At 45.8% G+C, this 27,577-nt stretch overlaps 1 protein-coding gene across 1 annotated transcript in view; it reads left to right on the top strand.

Moving 5' to 3' along the window:
- KDM3B (lysine demethylase 3B) overlaps positions 1 to 27,577 on the top strand; it is a 173,944-nt gene that overhangs the window by 74,186 nt on the left and 72,181 nt on the right. The window contains exons 10-13 of the mRNA XM_075009330.1: positions 6,247 to 6,461; positions 15,660 to 15,812; positions 18,992 to 19,099; positions 19,676 to 19,803. Coding sequence (XP_074865431.1) covers positions 6,247 to 6,461; positions 15,660 to 15,812; positions 18,992 to 19,099; positions 19,676 to 19,803 — 604 coding nt within the window. The remainder of the gene's footprint in view (positions 1 to 6,246; positions 6,462 to 15,659; positions 15,813 to 18,991; positions 19,100 to 19,675; positions 19,804 to 27,577) is intronic.

Raw genomic sequence — 27,577 nt, forward strand, 5'->3', positions numbered from 1 at the left:
ACTCAAGTATCTCAGGGGGAACTGGTTATGGAACCCCGAGATTCTTCCGTTGCAAGCTTCCAGAGAGCGGATGTACCATCACCAACAGGAACCAGAAGGGTCCAGAGAGGCGTACCCTAGTGATTTCTCGCTCTCCTCCCCGGACGAAGCTACGACCCCCGGGGACATCCATCCTCCGGACGATCTCAATCAGTTCCAAGAGCTGTTTAAGAGGGTGGCCTTCACGCAAGGCATCCAGACAGCAAAGGTGCAAGAGAAACACCATAAGCTCCTCAAAAATCTGAAACCTCCGGCCTCCTCCAAAATAGCAATACCGCTTGATAACGCAATCTTGGAGTCCGCCACTAAGATATGGCAGACCCCTGCGACTATTCCGCCAGTCCATAAGAGAGCGGATAAAAAAATACTTCGTGCCGGCGAAGGGCATGGAGTTCCTGTTCAGCCACCCAGAACCAAATTCCTTGGTGGTGGTGGAGTCGTAACAAAGATCAAAGACATCTCAATTCAAGACAGGGGGAACAGACAAATATGCCAAGAAGCTAGAGCTGTTCGGCAGAAAGGTCTACTCCTCCTCCACTCTACTGTTGCGAACGGCAAATTACGTAGCGCATCTAGTGAACCATAATTTCGACAACTACACTAGGTTAACCTCCCTCATGGACTCGCTTCCAGAGGACAAGAAACCGGTGCTCAAGGCCATCATGCGAGAAGGCTACGCGGCCTCGAGGACGGGAGTTCAGATCGCCCTGGATGTTGCGGACACAGCAGCACGCTCCACAGCTACGGCAGTGGTGATGCGAAGGGAGTCCTGGCTCCAGACTTCGGGTATACCGAGGGATCTGCAGGCAAAGATCGTCGATCTTCCCTTCGACTCGCAGAAGCTGTTTGCTGAATCAACTGACTCGGTCCTTCATTCCAGTAAAGATTCAAGAGCCACACTGAGGACCGTGGGGATTTACACCCCTCCATACAGAAAAAAGAAGTACTACCCTCAACAAAGACGGTACCAGTACCAGCAACAGCGTCCCCAGTACCACAGGGGTTACGAGCAAGGGCGACATCAACAGCACCAGCAGTACAGGCCATGTCCCCAACAGAGCCGTGCGTCTTCAGGGCAGGGCCAAAGGCCACAAGTTTGACACACAGATCCAGAGCTGCGCCATCACTACCATCGCACAAGGTCATCCGAAGCGGTTATTCCACCATCGCCTCCGACCATTCTGCGACCAGTGGCAAAGGATCACCACAGACAAATGGGTGCTGGAGATCATAGCCATGGGGTACGCCATCCCCTTCCAGTCGCTCCCACCGCCACGACCTCCACCCAGGCCCCACCTCCAGGAGGCCTCCCACGTAGCGAGGCTCAAGCAGGAGGTAGACCATCTCATGCTCATAGGGGCAGTGGAAAGAGTGCCGGAGCAACTGCAAGGGAAAGGGTTCTACTTGAGGTACTTCCTCACGGAGAAAAAGACAGGAGGCTGGAGGCCCATCTTAGATCTTCGAGGCCTCAACCGGTACCTGCGCAAGCAACGCTTTCGGATAATCACAGTCGCCTCCATCCTTACGGCACTGGACGATGGAGATTGGTTTGCAGCCCTCGACGTACAAGACGTGTATTTTCACATAACTATCCGTCCGGCTCACCGACGATTCCTCCGGTTCATGGTAGGCAAAGAACATTTTCAATACAAGGTCCTACCGTTTGGCCTCTCCTCGGCCCCCAGAGTCTTCACCAAGACCTTGGCAGTGGTGTCAGCCTACCTGCACAGACAGGGGGTATTTATATTCCAGTATCTGGACGACTGCCTACTCAAAGGGGCCTCAGAAGGAGGAGGTACTACGCATGATACGCGTCACAGCAGGCACGTTCTCTTCGCTCGGCCTGGTTATCAATCTGGCAAAATCAAAGATAGACCCCACACAGGACATAGAGTTCATAAGGGCATGCATAAATTCTATTACAGCCAGAGTGTATCTACCAGAGACTTGCTTTCGGGCCATCGGCTCCCTCGTGCAAGTCATCACCTTCAGCCCTACGGTGCCGGTTCTGACATGCTTACAGCTGCTGGGCCACATGGCAGCAGGGACGTTCGTAGTACAGAACGCCAGGTTACACATGCGCAGCATGTAGCACTGGCTGGCGAGCATATACAGACCGGCCCCACACACCGTTCACAGGGTGGTGTCGCCCACAACAGAGGTGCGCAAATCCCTGCAATGGTGGATAAACCCCAAGAACCTGCTAACAGGGGTACCCTTGCACCAACCACAAATATCAGTTTTTCTTACTACAGATGCCTCCCTCATAGGGTGGGAAGCACACATGGGCAAAGAGGTGACGCAAGGGCTGTGGTCCTCCACGGAGCGATCACTGCACATAAATATACTGGAGCTCAGAGCAGTGTTCAGTGCCTGCAGACACTTTTGAGACCATATACAAGGCAAAGTAATCGGGATCAGTACAGACAATACCTCCACCATGTTTTATATAAATCGGCAAGGAGGAGCTCGGTCCCGTGCCTTATGTGTGGAAGCAGTCCGGTTGTGGAACTGGTGCATCGCCAACAATATAACCTTGAAAGCCTTGTACTTACCAGGCGCTCACAATGTGAAGGCAGACCAGCTGGCGTTTCGCACTCTCACACGAGTGGCAGATCTGTCCCGATCTGCTGCGACCGATTTTTCACACATGGGGTTTTCCCCAGATAGACCTGTTTGCTACTCAACACAACAAGAAGTGCCCACGATTCTGCTCCAGGGCAGGACTGGGACGGGGGTCCCTGGGGGATGCATTTGCGATCTTCTGGAGGGGCCCGCTGCTTTACGCTTTGCCCCCCACAGTGCTCATCCACAAAGTCTTGAAGAAAGCCAGGAGGGAAGGAGCCCGAATGATCCTAATAGTCCCAATGTGGGATCGACAGCAATGGTTCCCCCTACTCATGCGCATGTCGGACCAGCCACCGATGCCCCTTCTGGTGGCGCCGGATCTGCTTATGCAAGCCCAGGAGTCCATAGTGCATCCGCACCCCCAAGGCCTGCGACTACAAGCGGGGTTAATCCACAGCTCAGCTCCCTAGAGAGCACATGTACGGAGGAAGTGTAGCAAGTCCTAGAAAGTAGCAGGAGGACTTCCACCAGGAAGACCTACAAGCAGAAATGGACTCGCTTCACGGCATGGTGTTCTACCAAACAGCTAGCCCCCCTTTCGGTGCCTATGCCTGTGATATTAGAGTATTTACTGGACCTCAAGAGAGGAGGACTCTCACTATCCTCGTTAAAGGTCCACCTTGCCGCCATTTCGGCGTTCAGACACGAAGAGGAAGGGCACACGGTGTTCGCCCATCCCATGGTTACCAGGTTCCTCAAAGGGTTGGTAAACGTATACCCCCCTCAGAAACCGCTTCCACCTTCGTGGAACTTGGACCTGGTGCTTAATGCGCTAACGGGACCACCGTTCGAGCCTTTGGCCACGGTTTCCCTCTGCTTCCTTACGATAAAGACGACCTTTCTTCTCGCAATCACGTCAGCTCGCAGGGTGAGCGAGCTTGCGGCAGTTATGGCAACGCCACCCTGCACTGTTTTTTCTAAGGAGGCGGTAACCATACGGCTGCATCCAGCCTTAGTTCCTAAAGTTTCTTCTGAGTTCTTACTAACGAACCTATCGTTTTACCCTCGTTTTATCCAAAGCCTCATAACTCTAACAAAGAGGCGCACCTACATCTCCTGGACATGAGGAGGGCGCTAGCCTTCTATATAGACAGGACCAAGGCCTTCCGGAAAACGGATAGACTCCTAGTCTCTCTCGCTCCCAAATCGAAAGGAGGTGGTCTCTCTTCGCAGAGAATCTCGAAGCACATCGTATCCTGCATAAAAATGTGCTACGAACTCAAAAAGACTCCTTTACTGGCCACGCCCAGGGCTTATTCCACTAGGGCGGTGGCGGCTTCAACAGCCTTTTTCAAGGGCGTTGCGCTAAAAGACATTTGCAGAGCGGCGACCTGGTCATCCTATGACACCTTCGCCAAAGATTACACCCTTCACAGGGTATTCCAAGAGGATACCCGTCTCTCAACAGCGGTCGTCCTGGGGACAAGCTGCACATAATCCGATTACCCACCTCCTATCTTGGGTTACTGCTGGGTAGTCACCTAACGTGGGGTACCCACGGGGACACTCGTAGAAGAAAGAAAGGTTACTCACCGTAGTAACGGTTGTTCTTCGAGATGTGTCCCCGTGGGTGCTCCACTACCCGCCCATCCTCCCCGCTTCGGATCTCTGATTAGTGTTTTGCAGGAGCATCCGAGGCGGTTGGTCAAGGAACTGGTGGGGACCGGATCGCGCAGATGGCCAGGAGCGCGCAAGGGAGCGGTGCGCACCAGCGCATGCGCGGTCCGGCAGAAACAGCTTGGAAGATCCGATCTGCGGCGCCAGGCGAGCCCGACACCTAATGTGGAGCACCCATGGGGACACATCTCGAAGAACCACCGTTACTACGGTGAGTAACCTTTCTTTTAGATGAGGGGCTAGTGGTGCCTGGATTTAGGGGAGGGGAGGGGCTCAGGCAGGCAGCTGACGGGAGGCTGGGGTGGCTGGCCCACAGTTTAAAAAAAAAAAAAAAAAGGTGGGGGGGCATGAGGGTTTCTCAAAAATCAAAAGCGGGAGCATGATGCCGAAAAGTTTGGGAACCACTGCGTTAGACATTAGGCTTTCGCTCACCTTCTATGTTGAGGGGATTAAACCCTTTCACAAATCTACAAAGCTCTTTGTAGTAGCAGCAGCAGCAGCAGCAGAAAAGAAGAAAGGACTTCCTGTATCAGTCCAGAGAATCTTGTCCTGGGTAACCTCCTGTATTCAGGCTTTCAGGTATTCAGATGTTCAGGCAAACATCACACATCTGGCTATCCTAACTACTCACTCCTCTTCAGTGACATTCATCACACAAGTCCCAATCCAAGTCATCTGCAGGGTGGCGACTTCATCATTGATGGTTACCATTGCATCCTACTACACCCTGACACAATAGGCTTGAGACAAAAACTGTTTCGGAAGAACAGTGTTATATTCAGTGTATCCATGAACTCAGAGTCCACCTCCTGAGGTGCTGCTTGTGAGTCATTATTATAGTGTGGTAATCGCTGCTGTCAACTCCTGTTGACCATTCTGGGAATTCGTGCAGTCCTGCAGGGCACCCTCAAGCGACACAGCTGGTGCCCCACAGTTTGTGGACAGAGGACTGCAGTTGTCTTGGAAAGAGGGAGAATGGAGAAGGGTGTGCCCGGAAGAGGACTTCAGACAGTGTCACTTACCAGACTAGATAACTCCAGATGATTTATATGCCATCATGTGCCAGCAATTCCCCACTGCAATTTACATTGGCCAAACTGAACAGTCTCTCCGTAAAAGAATAAATGGGCATAAATCAGACATCAGGAACGGTGATGTACAGAGGCCTGTGGGAGAGCACTTCAGTCTCCCTGGACACTCAGTGGCAGATTTAAGGGTGGCAGTCCTGAAACAAAAAAATTTCAAAAATCAAATGGAGAGAGAAATCTGTGAGCTGCAATTTATTTGCAAATTTGACCCCATTAACCATGGATTAAACAGAGACTGGGAGTGGCTCTCAGTTTACAAAGACAGCTTCTCTGCTCTGGGTGTTAATATCTCCCCATTAGACTCTGACAAAGGCTCACATCCCCCTGTCTAATCTGACTTTTTTTTTCCTCTTTTGATAAGTACTGTTGATACTGGGCCATTTCTACCTTGCTGAACAGACCTTGTCAGCTCTGGCGCTCCCTCTTACTGGGACCCCACTCTTTAAATACACCTCTGGGAAACCCCCCCCCCCACTCATGCATCTGATGAAGCGGGTCTTTGCCAATGAAAGTTTATGCTCCAAAATATCTGTTAGTCTATAAGGTGCAACAAGACTTCTTGTTGTTCCGGATGACTTGTTTCACCTTTGTTCCTCAACACTTTTCAGTACTGTTTTTTCAAAACCTGGATGTTTCTCACATTGAGGTCCCCATCACCATTTGTTTGTGGATGTATTTGCTGTCTACTGCTGTTGCATTAGCATAACCTGCTATGCCGTTCTGGGCATAGAAATTAATTTTACTGATTTGAGAAGATCAGTGTAGAGGAAACCTTTCTTCTCCTTTCTGGGTGCATATTTTAATATGAATGGTTGAAGAAGGTAGATAGGAACCATTGTGCTCTTGTTGACTCGCTTATCCTCTTTTGTTTCAGACTGATATTTACTCGGAAAGGTATTCTACGAGTGGAGGGATTCTTAAACCCACAGCAGAGTGACCCTGATGCCATGAGCCTGTGGGTTCCATCATCTTCTCCTGCAGAGGGTATTGATCTGGAGACCTCTAAGTATATCCTGGCCAATGTTGGGGACCAGTTTTGCCAACTTGTTATGTCTGAGAAGGAAGCAATGATGATGGTGGAACCACATCGTAAGCTGTTGGTTTTATTTCTTTATGTAATGTAGTACGTGTACAGTGCAGTGGAATGGGACTTGAAGATTAAACTTAGGGCCCTTTTGTAACACGTCTGCTTTCCTTCTTTTGAAGAGAAAGTTGTGTGTTAAAGGCTAGGGCCATGTTCACAGGGTATTCTCTTTAGTCAGAACAGTTTGTGTCCCATGAAAGATCAAAAAAGTTGTCAAACTGTTCATTGAATGTTAAATAAGAAAATGCTAAAATCATCTTCCTTCTGTAACTGACGCAAGACCATTATGAAAGAGAAATGAATGTAATGTGCTGGTCACATTGGAAACTCTATTTTGAGATGGAGTTAGACTTTGGACCACTGATCATGGATGCATATGCTATTTATTGTGATTTTCTTATTTGCTACACAGTTACAATGCTCTTCCTAAGTTCTAGTAACCTTTTCTGATAAGTAATACATGGTGACTAATTATGCTGAACTTCTTGAAACCACTGCTGACTGCCTGTATGACCAGAATTCATTCCTTTGCTCTACACTATCTTGCCACCTCAGCTTTTTCTTGGGCATCTGAACTTGGCAATTTGTTGGGAGGCTAAGGGTTCTGGGTTTGACAGTCTGATATGTCAGTGTATGTCTGCTGAAGTGCTCATCTGCAGTTGCAAACTTTCAATGGCATGTGTTCAGAATGCATTCATTGAACCTTCCTCAAAACCAAGAAATATCAAGTGTAGCAGAACAGCACATTTCTCTGTTTAAACTCCATTCAGGGATTCAGCACCAAATTTTAAGATGCTTTGGTTCAACCCTGTCAGAATATACTTGAACACTTATTTCTCTGTGTTAAAGTTGCACTTTTTTTCACTTGAATGGTTCAAAATTTTCTTCACACTTACATAAATTAGCTTTGCTTTTGTGCAGAAACCATGAACAGAAAGCTTTTGAAAGAATAATTTCAAGAAATTGAGTATATTAAAGGGGAAATAATATTTTGTAATTCAGTATTATCTCTTTAAGAGTTAGTAATAGTGGGCTTTTAGTTTCTGTCCAATTTTTATACATAGTTTTTCAGCAGAGATGTAAATGTCACCTAGATTTAAATAACTTGCCTTTTCTTCTTCAAGTGATGTCCCTGTGGATGCTCCACTGTAGGTGCTGGGCTCATCCTGGCGCTGCAGATCAGAGACTCTTCAAAGCTGTATCTGGCCGGTGTGAGCATGTGCTGCTGCTGCATCTCTGTTTGTGCTCTTTTAATCACGTGTGCAGGCCGGCTCAAGTCAGTTCCTCTCAACTGCCCCAGGCTGCAGATGGAGCTATCTGCCTCTCCTCATTTTGATACCGTGAGACTCAAAAAGCTCTCCATTTTCTGCATATAGTTCTTCTTACTTAAGTTCCTCAGTTGTTGTTCGTTAGTTGTTTCCTTAAAAAAAAAGAAAGAAAAGAAAAGATAGGCTACTGTTCAAAGTTTGTCTGTTTGTAGTGCTTAAACCTTAAAGTTGAACAATGGTACAAGTCTACAGTTAAGATTTTGTTATGGACCCAAGTTAAAGTTTGGATTTCAGTTGTCTGCCATTTATTGTTGCCAGTTACATAACCGTGACAAAAACTGGCCCTCGTTGAACTTTCTCACTGTGCCTGGCTCACAAAGTTTTAAGAAATGTGAACAGTGCAGCAAAGCAATGTCTGCCTCAGATGAACAACAAGAAGTCTTGCAGCACCTTATTAACTAACAGATATTTTGGAGCATAAGCTTTCATAGGCAAAGACCTGCTTCATCAGATGCACCAGATGCATCAAATGCCTCAGATGGTATTACAGTAAAAATAGTAACAGACAACGTGGCAGCAATGTACAATTGGGTCTCAACATTTGCGAGGGTTCTGTGTGAGAACACTGAATTTTGCGAATGCCACTCCCACCTGGAGCCTGGCTGCTGGGGCTCCTACCAGGAGCCTGGGGCTCCTGCCTGGGGCCCCGGGGGAAGTGATGGCTGCTGGTGCTCTGTGCCCCCCCCCCCCCCCCCCCCCCCGAGTCCCGGGGAAGCAGCCGCTCGCAAATACTTGAATTCGCAAACCATAGCTTCGCAGATGTTGAGACCCTACTGTACTATATTGATCTCCAGAGAGGGGCCTGTTCATGCTCCCTCTGTGTGGAATCAATCCGACAGTGGAATTGGTGCATTTGGATTGACATCACACTTGTGGCATCTTACTTACCTGGGCTCAACAATTCTGGGGCAGATTGGCTGAGCAGATGCTTCGCACCAGATTACAAGTGGGAACTTCACAGCGGAGTTGTCATCTCCCTGGTCCAACCTTGGGGCTCTCCTACATTCGACGTCTTCACCACCTATCGCAACAAGAGATGTCACCATTACTGCTCCGGAGCTGGAGTGGGGCACAGGTCACTAGGCAACACATTCTTAAGGACACAGAAGGGCCCTCTTTTTTATGCCTTTCTCCCCACAGTACTGATCCCGAGAGTACTTCTCAAAGCCAGCGTGGACGAGACCACCATGATTTTAGTGGCCCCGGCATGGGCTCGGCAGCACTGGTTTCCGTCCTGCAGGGAATGTCACGTTACCCTCCATATCCTTCCAGTATGAGGAAGGAGAAAATCCAGTTGAGTGTCCTTGTGTTAAGCTTAGAGGTGGAAATAACAGAGGTGATGTTGTAGTTGGTGTCTGTTATAGACCGCCAGATCAGGGAGATGAGATAGATGAGGCTTTCTCCAGGCAGCTAAGTGAAGCTTCCAAATCATAAGGCCCTGGTTCTCATGGGTGACTTTAGTCATCCGGACATTTGTTGGGAGACCAATACATCAGCACACAGACAATCCAGGAAGTTTTTGGAGAATATTGGGAATAACTTCTTGGTACAAGTGCTGAAGGAACTGACCAGGGGTAATGCGCAACTTGACCTACTGCTCACAAACAGGGAAGAACTAATAGAAGAAATAGAAGTGGGAGGGAACTTGGGCTGCACCGACCATGAGATCGTCGAGTTCATGATCCGGACGAAAGTAAGAAAGGTGAGTAGTAACATACAGACTCTTGATTTCAGAAGAGCACACTTTGACTACCTGAGAGAATGGATGAGCAGGATCCCTTGGGAAACGAAGGTGAAGGGGAAAAGAGTTGAAGAGAACTGGCAGTATTTTAAAGAAGTCGTACTGAAGGCACAGGAACAAACAATCCCGCTGCATAGTAAGAAATGCAACATGGTAGGCAACCAGCTTGGCTTAACAGGGAAATCCTTAGTCAGCTTAAATTTAAAAAGGATGCATACAAGAAATGGAAACGTGGACAGTTGACTAAGGAGGAGTGTAAACATACGGCTGGAGAATGCCGGGCAGTAATCAGAAAAGCGAAAGCACAATTTTAACTGCAGCTGGCAAGGGATGTGAAGAGTAACAAGAAGAGTTTCTACAGACATGTGAACAATAAACCGGTTATCAGAGAAGGTGTGGGGCCATTACTGGATGAGGGAGGTAACCTAGTGACAGATGATGCAGGAAAAGCTGAAGTACTCAGTGCTTTTTTTGCCTCAGTCTTCACGAACAAAGTCAAATTCCACATGACGGTCCTAGACAATGCAGTATGGGAAGGTGGAGGGCAGCCATTTGTGGGGAAGGAACAAGTTCTGAGCTATCTAGAAAAACTAGACGTGCAGAAGTCCATGGGTCTGGATTTAATGCACCCGAGGGTACTGAGGGAATTGGCAGAGGTCATTGCTGAACCTTTGGCCATTATCCTTGGAGGCTCTTGGAGATCAGGGGAGATACTGGATGACTGGAAGAAGGCAAACGTAGTGCCCATCTTTAAAAAAGGAAAGAAGGACAATCCAGGGAACTATAGACCGGTCAGCCTTACCTCAATCCCTGGGAAAATAATGGAGAGAATCCTCAAGGAATCCATTTTGGAGCACTTGGAAGTGGGGAAAGTGATCAAAAGTAGCCAACATGGATTCACCAGGGGCAAGTCCTGCCTGACCAATCTGATTAGCTTCTATGATAAGGTAACAAGCTCTGTGGACATGGGGAAGTCAGTGGATGTGACTTACCTTGACTTCAGCAAAGCTTTTGATATGGTCTCCCACAATATTCTTGTCCATAAGTTAAGGAAATATGGATTGGATCCTTGGACTATAAGATGGATAGAAAGCTGGCTTGATGGTCGGGCCCAACGGGTAGCGGTCAATGGCTCAATATTTGGATGGCAGTCTCTTTCAAGTGGAGTGCCGCAAGGCTCTGTTCTGGTGCTGGTGTTATTCAACATCTTTATTAATGACCTGGATGAGGGACTGGATTGCACCCTCAGCAAGTTTGTGGATGACACAAAACTAGGGGGGGAGGTAAATTCGTTGGAGGGTAGAGAGAGAATCCAGAGGGACCTGGATAAATTGGAGGACTGGGCCAAAAGAAATCTGATGTGGTTCAATAAGGAGAAGTGTAGAGTCCTGCACCTGGGGCGGAAGAATCACAAGCATTGTTATAGGCCGGGGACTGACTGGCTGAGCAGCAGTATGATGGAAAGGGACCTAGGGGTTATGGTGAATGAAAGGCTGGATATGAGTAAACAGTGTGCCCTTGTAGCCAAGAAGGCTAATGGCATACTAGGGTGCATTAGGAGGAGCATTTTGAGCAGATCTAGAGAAGTAGTTATTCCTCTTTATTCGGCACTGGTGAGGCCACATCTGGAATATTGTGTCCAGTTTTGGGCCCCCCAATATAAAAAGGATGTGGATGTGCTGGAGCAGGTTCAGCGAAGGGCAACAAAAATGATTAAAGGTCTGGAGCACAAGACCTATGAGGATAGGCTGAGGGATTTGGGCTTGTTTAGTTTACAGAAGAGAAGACTTAGAGGTGATTTAATAGCAGCCTTCAACTTCCTGAAGGGGAGCTCTAAAAAGGAGGGTGGGAAACTGTTTTCAGTGGTGTCTGATGGCAGAACAAGGAGTAATGGTCTGAAGTTGAAGAGGGAGAGCTGTAGGTTAGATACTAGGAAAAACTACTTCACCAGGCGGTTGGTGAAGCATTGGAATGCGTTGCCTAGAGAGGTGGTAGATTCTCCATCCCATGAGGTTTTTAAGTCCCCGCTGGACAAGGTCCTGTCTGGGATGACTTAGTGGGGGTTGATCCTGCTTGAAGCAGGGGGCTGGACTAGATGACCTCCTGAGGTCCCTTCCAGCCCTGTGATCCTGTGCCCCTCCTACCAGATCTTATAACGCAGAACCAGGGAATCCTACAACATCCTTGGATATGCAGGCTATGCGTTATGGCTTGGTTCTTAGTTGGTTCAGTGAATCTGAACTCCTCTGCTCAACACAGGTCAGGGAAATCTTAGAGTATAGCAGGAAGCAAACTACTAGGACCACTTACCTTTCTAAGTGGTGCAAGTTTCCAGCCTGGTGCTCAGTACAGTGTGTGAAACTGCTGATGTCTCCCTTTCATGCTATTTTGGACTACAAAATGCACCTAAAAGATTTGGGATTGGCACTAACTTCCCTAAGAGTGCATCTCGCTGCCATTACAGCATTCAGAGAGCCCATAGACCGGTTCTCCAGTGTTTGCCCACTCAACCACCTAAAAGATTTCTCAAAGGATTCATGAACATGTACCCTCCACGCAAACCATCTCCTCCCCCGTGGAGCCTTGACTTACTACTTCAGGCGTTGATGAAGCCCTGGCTACTACCCATCTGAAGTTACTTACCATGAAGGTAGCCTTTCTTCTCGCCATTGCATCCGTCCGTACAGTCAGTGAAATATCAGCACTTATGGCGGGGCCTCCGTACACAATCTTCTCTAAGGACAGAGTAACCTTCAGACATCACCCAGTCTTCAGTCCTAAAATTTGTTTGGATTTCCACATTAACAAACCAATAGTCTTACCTCCGTTTTTATCCTAAACTGCATTCATCACTGTAGGAAACAGCGCTTCATACTCTAGACATACGCTGGGCACTTGCTTTCTATATAGACTGGATGAAAACGTTACGGAAAGCAGACCGCCTTCTGGTTTCATTGGTGGAGCACTCCAGGGGTGAACCTCTGTCGTCCCAGTGGATAACTGATATCATTACTGCATGCATCTTCCAGTGCTGCTCTTCCAGCCAGATGCCTCTCCCGATGCACCCACAGGCTCATTCCATGAGAGTAGTGGAGGCTTCGTTGGCTTTTCTGAAGAGAGTTCCCCCGCAGAGCGGTTGCTTGGCCATCCCATGACACCTTTGTGAGGCACTACACTATCCAGAACCAATGGGCTATGGACATTTCACTAGCCACAGTGGTCCTCTCCACTTCAATTACATGACGACTCCTCCCTTCCCCTATTGTTGGGGAAGTGGTGGACAGTCATCTACAGTGGAGCACCCACAGGTTCATCACTTGAAGAAGAAAGTGAAGTTACTCATCTCGTTGAAGTAACTGTCATTCTTTGAGATGTGCCCCCCTGTGAACACTCCACTACCCACCTTCCTCCCTGCTTCGGAGTCTGCCTTATCTGTCTGTTTTTCAGATTCCAGAGCAGTTTTGAGGAATGGACTTGAGCCAGTCTGCGCAAATGATTAAAAGAGCATGAACAGAGACGTGGCGGCAGCGCATGCTCAGACCAGCTAGGTATAGCTTTGAAGAGTCTCTGATATGTGGCCCCAGGATGAGCCCAGCACCTACAGTGGAGCACGGGGGGACATCTCAGAGAACAATAGTTACTGCACTGAGGCAAATAACTTCACTTTTTCAAAACTGGCGCCAAGTTATTTGGCTCACTTACCAAAATTTACAGACTTTTTTCCTATAGGTTTTAGTTTATATTTACATACATTCAGGTAAACTCATGGGTTTTTTTATTCATATTAGCTTACTGTCCTACCCATTCCCCTGTTTGTTTACTGTATGGCTGTGTCTACACTTGCATTCCTCTGTCAAAAGAAGCATGCAAATGAGGGAAATTGAAAATACAAATGAGGTGCAAATTTACATGTGACATCTCATTTGCATATTCTTATTACAAAAACAGCTTCTTTCAAAAGAAGAAAACCAGTGTAGACACTGCACTTTTGAAAGTACACCATCTTCGAAAGAATCCTTCTTCCCATTAAATAAAGGGAAGAAGGATTCTTTCGAAGATGGAGTTTACTTTCGAAAGTGCAGTGTCTACACTGGTTTTCTTCTTTTGAAAGAAGCTATTTTATAATATGTAAATCTGCACCTCATTTGCATTTTCGATTTCCCTCATTTGCATTCCTCTATCAAAAGAGGCATACAAGTGTAGACACAGCCTGTGTGTGACCCAGAGACAGTGCTTTACTCATCCATCCACTGGTTTAGTATGTGTAATCTCCATCAGTTGGCTGCCTTTCCCCTACTTGAAAGGAAGGGGCAGCAAATGGGAGCTGCTGCATATGCTGATAAACAACTTTATCTTTCAACATGTGCAGCAGGTGAAGCTCCTGTCTTCTAGACATATAAACAAAAGACAGGAGTGCTGGTGAAATGTTCACGTTGACACTCCCTATCTTTGTCTCTTTCGGCCTCTGGTCTCACTGGGGATGATGAAGAGAGTGAAAATACTTCTATCGCCTGCCTCATTAGTGAAATTGTTGCTTAACCCCTGATATCCTAGTCAGTTGGTAAATTTCCTAGAACACTCCCTCCTCTTTGTGACCTTTCTGTCAAGGGGGAGAAGGGAGAACAAGATTCCAAACTTGAAACAAATGTGGCTGTTGCCTGGTGACTCTCCTCCCCTCTCTTAACCGCCAAATCTTTACCGCTTGCGTTGTTTTTGGTATGCTTCCTATTCCCCTCCCATATCCCTTCTCTTGTGTGAAGACCTGTGTTCTCCCATCCTGGTATCTCTAGGTGGGTAGCCCTGTTGTGTGACTCCAGCCACATCTTAAAACAGCACCAGGATCTTCTGGGGAAACACACACTACTTCCCACATCCAGTAAAGTCTGGTTTGGCTAATGGACTGTGCTATGTTAGATACAGCACTGCCTGCAAGGGGAAGTTCCGTTCCTGTGTTGAGCTTTCCTTTTGATATGTGGGATTTAATCAATCACATGATTAAACGTGAAGGTTGGTTATAGGGCAGTGGTTCTTCACCTGGGGTGTGTGATGCCCTTTCTTGGGAGTGTGAGACATGCCAGATGTGTTTTAAAGTTGAATCATTGAAAACACGAATTAAGCACAGGCATGTAAATACAACTACTTAGTTTCATCAAATCTGTGTTTATTAACATTATGCATTTTTTAATGATTACTATAATATGCAAACAGATGATGATGATATGGCAGTGCACTGGCTTTCCTTGAATTCAGTTAGCCACTAACTGTTACTTCCACAGCAAAACTCCACAACATCTCTGGGTGGTACTTGTGTATTTTTGTATTTCTACTGTACTGTTATTTGTGGCGAGCAATAACATAAAACTATTTTACATACGTTTAATAGTCATTTAAAATTGTATAGGCCCCCCATCTCCATTTTTGATAAGGGGTGCGAGAACATATTTGATTTTTGATAAGGGGTGTGAGAACATATTTTGAGAACCAAAGGGGTTCAGGCTACAGTAAAGGTTAAGAACCACTGATACAGGGGAAGGGAGAAAAGTAGCCACTTGCAGAAAATTCTCTGTGCAGGTGTGAGTCTGAGAACTCAGAAAAAAATTACTAAACCCATCTGGTTATCATCTGCAGAAAGCTTCAAAACTTTCATTTACAGTTATTAATTAATATAAAGTGTTCTAATTTTGGAATAGTTTAAATTTACATGTACCTTCTACTGAAACTGTATCGCACAAATACCCCTGGATGGCTTAAAGCTCTTGAAGGCTCTTTTTTTTTTTTTCCCTCCCTTTTCCAATGGTAGAAATAAGTGTCACAAAACCAGCGCTTTAGATGTATCTGACAGCAAACTATTCTCTCCCATGTTCCCCTCTCAGAAACTCTTGTTGAGACACAAAAGGTTCAATTTGTGATGTTCTTAAAATATTTCCAAATTCACTTTGGAGAAATGGAATTAAAGCACTCTCTTTGAAGCTTTGCTGCCCATGGGTCTCCTTCAGTAATTCTGAATTGCTTTTTGCATAGAGACATACTCTAGTGAAGACTGTCCTATGCTTGGTTATATGGGGTTATGCACTGAGCTGTACAATCCATTAGCTAAGTATTAATTCCTGAAATATTCCTCTTTTTCTTTGTAGAGAAAGTAGCCTGGAAGCGTGCTGTTCGGGGTGTGAGGGAGATGTGTGATGTATGTGAGACAACCCTCTTCAATATTCATTGGGTTTGTCGCAAATGTGGTTTTGGAGTCTGTCTGGACTGTTATCGGCTGAGGAAAAACCGTCCACGTAGTGGTGAGTTCTGGATTTGCCATGGCCCCTCCTTAACTGACTGGGTTTTTGAGGGTGAGTTAAGGAGTACTAGTGTGAGTTTGGAGGGATTTGATAGAGTGGTGAAGGTGCCTATGGGAGGTTTTTTTTTTCTGTTCTCCCCTGTCCTTCCATGCTGCTATCCTATCTTTTCTGTTCTTCAGACTACCTGAATGGTACATACAGTGTGTCCCTGTCTGTTCTTGACTTGCCTCTGAAGCCAGAAAAAAAAGGATGCTCAGTTGAGTTCGTGTAGCTTCAGGGGCTGTGGAAGGGAGAACAGCATTTTTTGCAGGTGATTAAAAAGTTATGAAAACTGGTTTCAGTTATAAGAGAGGTCTTGGGCATGGACAGGGCTGTGCAACCGAAATAGTGAGAAGAGCCTCTTTTTCAAATTTAGTTACAAAATCAATATTTCAAGAACCACGATGCAAGTGAATTTGAGACAGTTCTTAATAAATAACATCCAATCATACTTTTTGTAATTCCTATTTTAAGAACAGCACATACACAATGATTTGTGCCAATTAGAAAGTTTGTTACTTTCACACCTCCCCCAGTCTGTAGGCTTAACTCCTCTCGGCCCCAAACCCAGGATTAACCTGCCTCAGATGGATGAGTTTCTCCAGCTGCTGCTGCTCCCCCATTGCCTCCTCAGTGGCACTGTGTGGATTCAGCAGGGACAGACTTGTCCACTCCTGCCGCCTCCTCTGCTGCTTCTCCCCTGCCTCCTTCTCAGTGGAGCTGCATGGCTCCAGAAGGAGCAGACTTGGCCTCCCCTTCCCTCCAGCTGTCCTCCTCAGTTCCCCCACATGCAGCATGGGTGGCTCCCTGCCCTGCCATGCTGAAATAATGGAACTAAGCCAATTAAAATTAGTTCCATTATTTCAGCACAGCAGAGCAGGGAACCACGAGAGGAGTCAGCTGTGGCAGCATCCAGAGTTTCAAGTGACTCTTAGAGATGCAGGTTGCATCTGATTTCCAAAAGCTGGGACTGGGTGACTGGCTGGATTGCTCTATAGTTATATTCTCTTCTGTTCGTTCCCTCTGAAGCATCTGGCACGAGCAACTGCCAAAAGAAAGGATACTGGACTACCTGTACTATAAGTTTGACCCACATTCTTATGGGGAGTTACCTAATAGACAGTTCTTCAGGATAGTAAGTGTTCTGCTTCAGAAAGGTTTCAATGGATGCACCGAACAGAATACGTAGAGGACTACAAAGCTAACTTCTGTGTCTTACCTGAAAGATAAAGCTGTCATAATGCTTAGTTCTTCTTCCAGTGCTTGCTCATGTCAGTTCCATTCTAGGTCTATGTACACCCATGTTGCATGGCTTTTTATTTTTACCTTAAAGGTATCAGTAGGATTGACTAGTGCTCTCTTGAGTGCCTCGCTCATGCATTTATATGCTACGTGCTGCTGGCCCTGCACCTTCTCTGCTCGTTGCCACCCCTGGAGATTAGTTAGGGTCCCCTTTTCTTGCCTAGGAAGGGCTAGCAGTTTCATCTGTCTGTGAGCCTTAGGGCTTTGTAAATAGTTTGTTGCAGTCCATGTTTAGGTAGCTGTTAAGTTACAAGTTAGAGTCTCAAGGGATACTTCACGTTGGGCAGGGCATGCCTGAGTCTCCTGGTTTTAATCCCTGCTCTGACTTGAACAGATCTATGCTTGTTAGTGACTCCTGTAGCAGCTGTCTGAAATGGCATGTGAAGGACAAGCGTCACATCTGTAAAAATGTTCAAGCCAGGACCCTGAAAGGAACCTTTTCATGAAGACAGCTGTCCGCCTATCTTCCGAGCCTTCTTAGCCAGCTTCTACCCTCTAGCACTTTGGTTTCAGTGAGTACCTCTGCTCTTCATTGCTAGAGCCCCAGAGGAAATCTAAGAAAGATGGTTCCCCAGCACCGAGCAAGAAAGACCATGGGACATCAGGCAAAGGATCCAGTTTGGGTTGCACGCCCACACCAGAGCCACGTGGATACACCTCCGTAGTCTCTCAGAGGATCTGCTGCTGATTCTTGGGAGCAGAAAGGGACCTATGCTTGCAGTGGGACTCCTGTCTTCCCAGGTTGTTCCTGTGTCCAGTGAGAAGAGGCCTCTGCTAACGTCGTGTAGTGCAGGAAGCTGCCAAGGCTTTGTACAATAATAATGAGCTCCCCTGTGCTCAGTATCTGTGCTTCAGATCTCCAGCTTCGTGATACAGCTCCTGTGCACGTTGTCTTAGATCAGTGGCACCCTATTGCGGTCAGTTCCCTGTGATGCAGATCGTCACCATATTACCAGAAATGGTCATCTTCCCACTGACCCTTTCCGCAGTGCAGATCCCTGTGCCCTCCACTGAGGAAACAGTCTCCATTGTGGTACCAATCTCCCCAAACTCAGATACCAGTCCTCCTGTTCAAAACATGAGTCTGCAGCATAAGAATTAGGTGCTGGACACAGGCATGAACAAGCCCCACGTGGTCCCCACAAGGCTATTCTGCCATAATAGAAAAGAAAGTCAGGCTCTTGCTGAAGAATCACTGGTGAGATTGGGCACCTGAGGCTGTACCGACTTCTGCAGTGCTGTTTTGATAACATGATCAGTGGCCCTGCTGGAGCACAAGGGCTGATAGTACTTGGCTCAGTGTGCAAAGTGCACAGAATCCTAGGTTTGGAAGAGACGTCAGGAAGTCATTGAGTCCAACCACTGTGAAGAGCAGGACCAATCCCATCTAAATCATCCCAGCCTTGACTTTGTCAAGCCTGGATTTAAAGACCTCTAGGGAAGGAATATTTACCACCTCCCTAGGTAACCCATTCCAGAGCTCCACCATTCACCTAGTATAATGGATTTTCCTAATATTCAACCCAGACCTCCCCCATGGCAACTTGAGACCATTACTACTTGTTCTGTTATCTGTCACCACTGTGAACAGCCTCTCCCCATCCTTTTTTTGGAACCCCGCTCCGACCCCGTTAGGTAATTGAAAGCTGCTATCAAATCCCCGCTCCCTGTGCTCTTCTGTAGACTAAACAAGCCCAAATCCCTCAGCTTCTCCTTCTAAATCATATGCTTCATCCCCCCCAGTCGTTTTTATTGCCCTCCACTGGACACTCTCCAGTGTGCTCACATATTTTCTGTAATCTGAGGGCCTTCACTGAATGCTGTTCTATCCATTTCAGAGACAGAGGAGATTGGTGATGAGGAGGTTTTCTCGTGGCTAAAGTGTGCAAAGGGGCAGTCCCACGAACCAGAGAATCTTATGCCAACACAGATCATCCCTGGTACAGGTAATACTTGAACTGCTTTCATCTGGTGTCTAGATACCTTCTTTATGTTGGGAAGCAGGAGATAAGGCTGTGTGATAGTTTTGTTTTCTAGCAGTCTCTGTATTTGGGAGAGATCAGGGAGGAAGTAATATGGGCAGTGGGGAGGGGGGACACATTCTCTTAGGAAGGTGGGGAGAAATAGATGAGAACGAGTTGGTAATCCAAGGTAATAAAATATTTCCAATATGCTGCTCCTAAGATTTGCAGGGAGGCAGGACACAATTCTTGTTTTAATTTTCCGAAGGCTTTTCAAAAGATGATTGATCAGTGAGGAAGCTGTGTGTGTCCTCGTCCTCTGAAGGAAAATGCCATTATAAGACTGAATACTTACATTTCTGAGTGGATTTTGAAAGACAGTCCTATGTGAGCTGGTTGTGTAGTGCTGTCAGATTAACACACACGTCTTTATCATGGAAGCCTCAAAATTTGGGATTCTTGTTGTGGATGTGGAGAAAACCAGGTCCTGAAGTTCAGTCGAGGCATCTCTTCCTAGTTTTCATGGGAATATAATACTAAAATTTGAAATTTTCTTTTTAGCTCTTTACAACATAGGAGACATGGTACATGCAGCCCGAGGCAAATGGGGAATTAAAGCCAACTGTCCATGTATTAACCGTCAGAACAAATCTGTGTTGAGACCTGCTGTCACAAATGGGATCTCACAGGTATGTGAGCTGGGAATCTGTGGATAGAATTCCCATGCTTTACCTTTTTCAGGCCAAAGAGGCAACTAGATGATTTAGTCTGACCTCTGTACTGCATGGGCCTTAGAATCTCAGCCTGTTCTGCTGAATGTCTTGTCTCATTCAGGATTTCAGAGATCATCACTGCTCCTAGCACCCAGAAGTTTGTAGAGTTGTGAGGAGCATATTGTGCCCAATCTTTGCTACCTGAATGTCTGAGCTAGGGTTTCCCCCCACCCCCTTTTCTTTTCCTTCTGTAGATGTTATAGTAGTTCTTTGAGTGCTGTCCCTGGGTGCTCCATGGTAAGTGTTGGTCTCACACAGCACAGAGACTTTTCCTAGCAGTATGGAGTGGAGCTGTGCATGCACAATCCCCATGTACACTGTTCGCGCCACTAGGGTAGTGCATGCAGCTCCACTTTCTCCTGATCTCCTTCATTACCACCCTTGGCTACACATGGAGCGCGGCCTCTCTCCTCTCCCTTCCCCTGAGACCTGTAGATAGGATTTAGGTTATAGGCAGTCAGTTGGTTCTCTCTCTCTCTCTCTGTGTGTGTGTGTGTGTGTGTGTAGACATACACGTAGTTTATTGTTAACACACATTTATTAGTTATGTAAAAAGAAAAGAAGGAAAAGAGAAACGGAGGAGAAGCAAGGGCACACTGTTGACTCATATCCTGCCTCTCATCGACTGTAATCCCCAAGTCCTTTTCTGCTGCAGTGCTACCTAACCAGTCGGTCTCCAGCTTGTAGCAATGCTTGAGATTCTTCCATCCTTGGTAAACCTCATCAAATTTCTTTTGACCCAGTCCTCCAATTTATATAGGTCACTCTGGACCCTATCCCCATCCTCCAGTGTATCTCCTCTCCCACTAGCTTAATGTCATCCGTAAATTTGCTGAACGTGCAATCCATCTCCTCATCCAGGTTATTAGTAAAGATATTGAACAGTACTAGTCCTAGAACCAGTCTGTGGGGCACTCCACTTGAAACTGGTTGCCAATCTGACATAGAGCCATTGATCACTCCCTGTTGGCTCTGACTTTCTAGCCAGCTTGCTGTCTGTCATACAGTCCATGTATCCAATCCATGCTTCCTTAACCTATGGGCAAGAATGTTGTTGGAGATGGTATCAACAGCTTTGCTAAAGTCAAGGTATATCACATCCATTGACTTCCCAATGTCCACAGAAGCAGTTACCTCATCATAGAAGCTAATCATATTGGACAGGCATGACTTGCCTTTGGTGAATCCACTTTGACTACTTTTGATCACTTTTCCCTCTTCCAAGTGCTCCAAAATGAATTCCTTAAGGATCCCCTCCATGATTTTTCCAGGAACTGAGGGAAGGTGGACCAGTCTATAGTTTCCTGGGTTGTCGTCCTTTCCCTTATTAAAGATGGGCACTACATTTGCATCTTTCCCTGTCATCAGACCTCTCCCGATCTTCTGCAAATTTCAAAAATAGCCAAAAGCTCTGCAATGATGTCTGCCAACTCCTTCAGTACTCTTGAGTGAATTGAATCTGGGGTGGGGGGGGGGTGTGGGTGTGTGGCTTTTCTGAATAGCTCTGAACCTGTTCTTCCCCACTGAGGAATGCACGCCTCCTTTCCATACTACTTTTAAAATACTGACAGTTCTCCTGAGCTCCTTTTCCCTTGGTATTAGTTTCCCAGGGGATCCTGTCTGTTAGTTCTCTCAGGGAGTCAGTATCTGCTCTTCTGAAAACAAGGGTCTGTATTTTACTGCTCATGTTTCTTCCTTTTGTCAGAACCCTGAAATGTACTATCTTATGATCGCTGCAGGCCAGGTTGCCATGAACCTCTATTTCACCCACTAGTTCCTCCCTATTTGTGAGTAGTAGGTCAAGTGGCACACGACCCCTGGTCAGTTCCTTCAGGACTTGTACCAGGAAGTTATCTCTAACCTTCTCCAAAAACTTCCTAGATTGTCTGTGTGCTGCTGTATTGGTCTGCCAACAAATGTCTGGGTGATTAAAGCCTCCCATGAGAACCAGGGCCTGTGATCTGGAAGCTTTTCTTAGTTGTCTGAAGAAATCTTGTCTACTTCATCCACCTGCTCTGGTGGTCCATAGCAGATACCAAACACGACATTCACTCTGTTGCTTCCACCTCTAAGCTTAACCCAAAGAGACTCAACTGGGTTTTCCTCCTTTCATATACCGGAGCTCTGAGAAATCATACCGGTCTCTCACATACAGTGCAACTCCTCCTCCTTTTCTCCTCTGCATAAACAGTTTATACCCTTCCATGAGAGTTCTCCAGTTGTGTGAGTCATACCACCAAGTCTCCATTATTCCAATCACTTCATACTACTTTGATTGTGCCAAGGCCTCTAATTCTCCTGTTTGTTTCCCAGGATTCTTGCATTTATGTACAAACACGTTAATGAGTGATTAAGGTTAGCTGATTGGTCTACTTGCTCCTTTTGAACCAGGGGTCCTCCTATGTTGTTCCTTCCTTCTTCCCCACTTACCTCAGGGTTTGTGTCACCAAGCCTGTGCCACTGATCCTTGTTTAAAGCTTTCCTCACTAGGTTTGCAAGCCTGCCTTCAGACATGATCTTTCCTCTCTTTAAGTATATCCCATCTTTTCCTAACAATCCTCATTTCTGAAACAGAATCTCATGGTCGAAGAAAGCAAATCCCTCTCTCTGACCGTAGCTGTGCAACCATGCATTTATTTCCATGATTTGACAATCTCTTCCTAGATCTCTTCTGTCAATAGGGAGGATGGACAAGAACACCACTTGTGTACCATATTCCTTACTCTTCCTTACCAGGGTTACATAATCTGCAGTGATCTGCTCAAGGTCATTTTTTGCTGTGCCATTAGTTCCTACATCGAAAAGTAGAAGTGGGTAATAATCCACAGGTCTGATGATTTTTTGGAAGTCTGTGTCACATCCTGGATTCTAGCTCCTGGTAAGCAGCAAATTTCCTGAAATTCCAGGTCTGGATGGCAGATGGATGATTGCCTCCCTCTCGGGAGGGAGACCGTGGCCACCACCTCCAGTCATCTTTGTTTGGGGGTGGTGATCATAGGACTCCCGATCCCTAGAATTATGCATCCCATGCCTTCCAGTCAGTAGTGTCTTTTTGTGATCCCATCCATGAGACCTCTTTGCCACAGCATTCTCCACTGTATCATCCGTGCAGAGAGCCTGAATGCGGTTGCTTCCCTCAGCTGGAATTGGAGATATCTCAACTGGCTTTCTTCTCCTGGAGGTTACATTCTGCCAATTTTCTTCCTTGTTCTATACACCTTCACTGGTTGCCCAGCCTGCTGTGCCTGGAGGACCTTCTATTGAGGAATTCTTCTTCTCTAATGGACCAGAGGGCTGATATTTGCGCCTCAAGTCCTCTAATTTTTTTTTCCAATATGGCAATCAGCTTGCACTTGGTGTGGATGAAATCCCTTCTATATTCCGTGAGAAAGACAAACGTGGCACATTCTGTGCAGGTCACAACAGCTGATTTGTCATTAGACTTGTCAGTATCCATTTTTCCCTTTCTTCAGAGAGTTCCCTCAGATGATTTTAGTGATGCCTTGAAGGGCAGAAGAGAAAAAAACTTAAAAGACCAAATAATACGGGACTCCCCCAAGGGAAACTTCCTTGTTAGCAGCCCACTGTTTGCAGCTGGTCACGATCTCTCTAGTTGCTAGCCCTGGCTTGTGAAGCCTTCTGTCCTTTGTTCCCTCATACCCTGGGTGAGTCAAATGGGGAGAGGCTCAATCAGGCACACTACTAACCGCTGCAGTAACTGAGCTCAATCACTAATCAAAATTGATATTCAAATTCACACAGACAATCAACCTAGCAAACTGAAATTCAAGTTCAAATTCACATAGGCAGTCAGATTATTAAACTGAAATTCAAATTCAAAAAATCAGCCTAGCAGTCAAACTCACCCACAAGTAGCTGAGATCGATCAGTAACTGAAAATCAAATTCAGACAGACAGACAAGGAAACAAACATACTCAGTAGCTCTCACCTGGTTCAGTGGGGGTTCACCTTTTCTCCCTGGCAAACTCCCTTGTTAGCAGCCACCTGTTTGCAGCTCCAGCTCGTCGCGCTCCCTCTGATCATTAGCCTAAGGAAGGCCAGAGCTATATAACACCTGGTAGGAAGCGACCACGGGAACTTGTGAATAGGATGATTGCAAACAGGAGGGGGTTTTGAGATGGTAGTTTAGAGGATCAGTTGAGGGGGAGCTATTTACTTTTGACAGTCTTTTTGAAACTTTTATGCTAAAAACTATTTCCCAAACTACCTTATTTAAATAATAACCACATATATAATCTAATTATCCATAAAAAATGCAGGCAGAAGCCGAGCAACAGAGTGGGTGCTATCCTGTTTATTGCATTCATTGTAACATGTTTGATTACCTACCCATGGTCAGGTGGCCTGTTTGTGCATTTGGAGCAAGGAGCTCCTGGCCCTCAGAGGCCAAGTGCGTGCTTTGGAGGCCTAAGACATGCGGATAGGTATATGCTGATGAGGCTTTCTGGGATGCTGTAGAATTGTCCCACCTCTAATCTGATAGCCCCTACGTTAAGGAGGATGATAGGCTCAGGGAAGGAGGGCAGTCAATGGAAGGAGTGGGGAAACCATCCCATAGTTGGGACCCTCCTTCAGATGATGATGTGGTGTTCTCTCCCACTGGGGATGCTGCTCCATGGGAAGGAGCTTACCAGTCAGTCGGGAAAGGCAGGTGTTAGTAATGGGAGATTCAGTAATTAGAAACGTAGCTAGCTGGGTTTGCAATGATCAGGAAAACTGTATGGTTACTTGCCAGCCTAGTGTGAAGTTTGCGGATCTCTTGAGGCATCTAGATAGACTTATGCTTAGTGCTGGGAGGAGCCAGTGAGAGAGAGAGAGTGTGTGTGTGTGTGTGTGTGTGTGTGTGTGTGTGAGAGAGAGAGAGAGACAATGGTATAGGGAGGAGGGATTTACATTTATTAGGAGCTGGGGAAGCTATTGGGATAGGGAGAGCCTATACAGGAAGGATAGACTCCACCTAAACCAAAATGGAAGCAGACTCTGGCACTTACCTTTGAAAAGGTTGTAGAGTAGTTTTTAAACTAAGAGGTGGGGAAAAGCCGATTGGTGCAGAGGAGCACGTGGATCAGACAGAGACTTCTCTTAGAGGAGAGTCTACTGATGGAGGTTTTCTAGGTTTTAGTTGGGGGAGAGGATGGAAGAAGACAAAGCATGGGCCAGATCAGAAAAACAATCACATGAAAAAGAATCGTACACATCAGGAAAGGGCAGACGAACAAATAGTGACAAGTTTTTAAAGTGCTTATACACAAATGCTAGAAGTCTAAATAGTAAGATGTGTGAACTAGAGTGCCTTCTATTAAAGGAGGATATGGATATAATAGGCATCACAGAAACCTGGTAGAATGAAGACAATCAATGGGACACAATCATACTGGGGTACAAAATGTATTGGAAAGCCAGACCAGGTTGTGCAGGTGGGGGAGTAGCACTATATGTGAAAGAAAATGTAGAATCAAATGAATTAAAAATCTTAAATGAATCAAAATATTCCATAGAATCTCTATGCATAGAAATTCCATGCCCAAATAAGTCGATGGTAATAGGGTATATTAAAGACCATCTGACCAGGACAGTGATAGTGACTATGAAATGCTAAGGGCAGTTAGAGAGACAATAAAAATGAAAAAGCTGAATAGTGTGGGGTTTCATTTGTTTCTGTATTGACTGGGTACATGTCACCTCAGGATGAGATATGGAGATAAACTTTCTTGTGGGGAGGGGTAGCTCAGTGCTTTGAGCATTGGCCTGCTAAACCCAGAGTTGTGAGTTCAGTCCTTGAGGGGGCCATCTAGGGATCTGGGGCAAATTGATTAAAAAAGAAATCTGTCAGGCATGGTGATAGGTCCGCTGTGAGTACAGAGGGCTATACTCAGTGACCTCTGAAGGTCCCTTCCAGTTCTATGCACTAGGTATATCTCCATATTACAAACAATTGATACCTTAAATGAGTGTTTCATGGAGCAGCTGTTATAGGAACCTACAAGGGGAGAGGCAATTCTTCATTTAGTTCTGAGTAGAGTGCATGATGTGGCCCAAGAGGTAACTGTAACAGGACCGCTTGGAAATAGTGATCATAATATAATAACATTTAGCATTCCTATGGTGGGAAGAACATCTCAGCAGTCCAACACTGTGTGGCATTTAATTTCAGACAGGGGAGCTATGCAAAAATGAGGAGGTTAGTAAAACAAAAATGAAAAGTTACAGTGACTAAAGTAAAATCCCTGGAAATTTGTCAAAGATGCCATAATAGAGGCTCAACTTAAATGTATATCCCAAATTAAAAAACACAGTAAGAAGCTCAGAAAAGAGCCCCAGTGGCTTAACCACCATGTAAAAGAAGCAGTGAGCGGTAAAAAGGCATCTTTTAAAAAGTGGAAGTCAAATCCTAGTGAGGAAAATAGAAAGGAACACAAATACTGCCAAATTAAGTGTGAAAATGTAATAAGACAAGCCAAAAAGGAGTCTGAAGAACAGCTAGCAAAAAAATGAAAAAGCAGTAACAAAATATTTTAAATACATCAGAAGCAGGAAGCCTGCTATACAAGCAGTGGGAAAGGATAACAAAGGAGTGCTCAAAGATGATCAAGTCCTTGCGCAGCAACTAAATGAATTCTTTTCTTCAGTCTTCATTGCTGAGGATGTTAGGGAGATTCCCAAACCTGAGCCATCCTTTGTAGGGGACAAATCTGAGGAATTGTCCAGGATTGAGGTGTCATTAGGTGAGGTTTTGGAACAAATTGACAAACTTGACAGTGATAAGTCACCAGGACCAGATGACATTCACCCCAGGCTTCTCAAAAAACTCAAATGTGAAATTGTGGAGCTATTAACTGTGGTTTGTAACCTATTGTTTAAATCAGCTTCTGTACCTAGTGACTGGAAATCAGCTAACATAATACCAATGTTTGAAAAGGGCTCTAGAGGCTATCCCAGCAGTTACAGGCCAGTAAGTCTAACGTTGGTACCAGGCAAACTAGCTGAAACCATAGTAAAGAATAAAATTGTCAGACACATAGAAGAACATAATTTGTTGGACAAAAGTGAACATGGTTTTTGTGAAGGGAAATCATGTCTTACTAATCTATTAGAGTTCTTTGAAGGGGTCAACAAACATGTAGACAAGAGGGATCCAGTAGATATAGTGTACTTAAATTTCCAGAAAGCCTTTGACAAGTTCCTTCACCAAAGGCTTTTACATAAATTAAGTTGTCATGGGATAATCCTTTCATGGATTGAGCATTAGATAAGATACACTGATAAATTTTCAGAATGGAAAGGGGTAACAACTAATGGCATTCCCCAAGGGTCAGTCTTAGGACCAATCCTGTTGAACTTATCTATAAATAAGAAGTCCTGTGGCACCTTACTGAGTAACAGATATTTTGGAGCATAAGGTGTCGTGGACAAAGACGTGGGCAAAAAGCTCTGACCCCCCCCGCCCATGTATCTGATGAAGTGGGTCTATCAGGTGCCACAGGATGACTTGTTGTTTTTGAAGATACAGACTAACACGGCTACCTCTCTGATACTTATCCATAAATGATCTGGGGAAAGGGGTAAACTGTGAGGTGGCAAAGTTTGCAGATGATACTAAAGTGCTCAGGATAGTTAAGACCAAAGCAGACTGTGAAGAAGTTCAAAAAGATCTCACCAAACTGAGTG

This window comes from Carettochelys insculpta, chromosome 15, assembly GCF_033958435.1.
Source record: "Carettochelys insculpta isolate YL-2023 chromosome 15, ASM3395843v1, whole genome shotgun sequence".
In the NCBI taxonomy this organism is placed as follows: Eukaryota; Metazoa; Chordata; order Testudines; family Carettochelyidae; genus Carettochelys; species Carettochelys insculpta.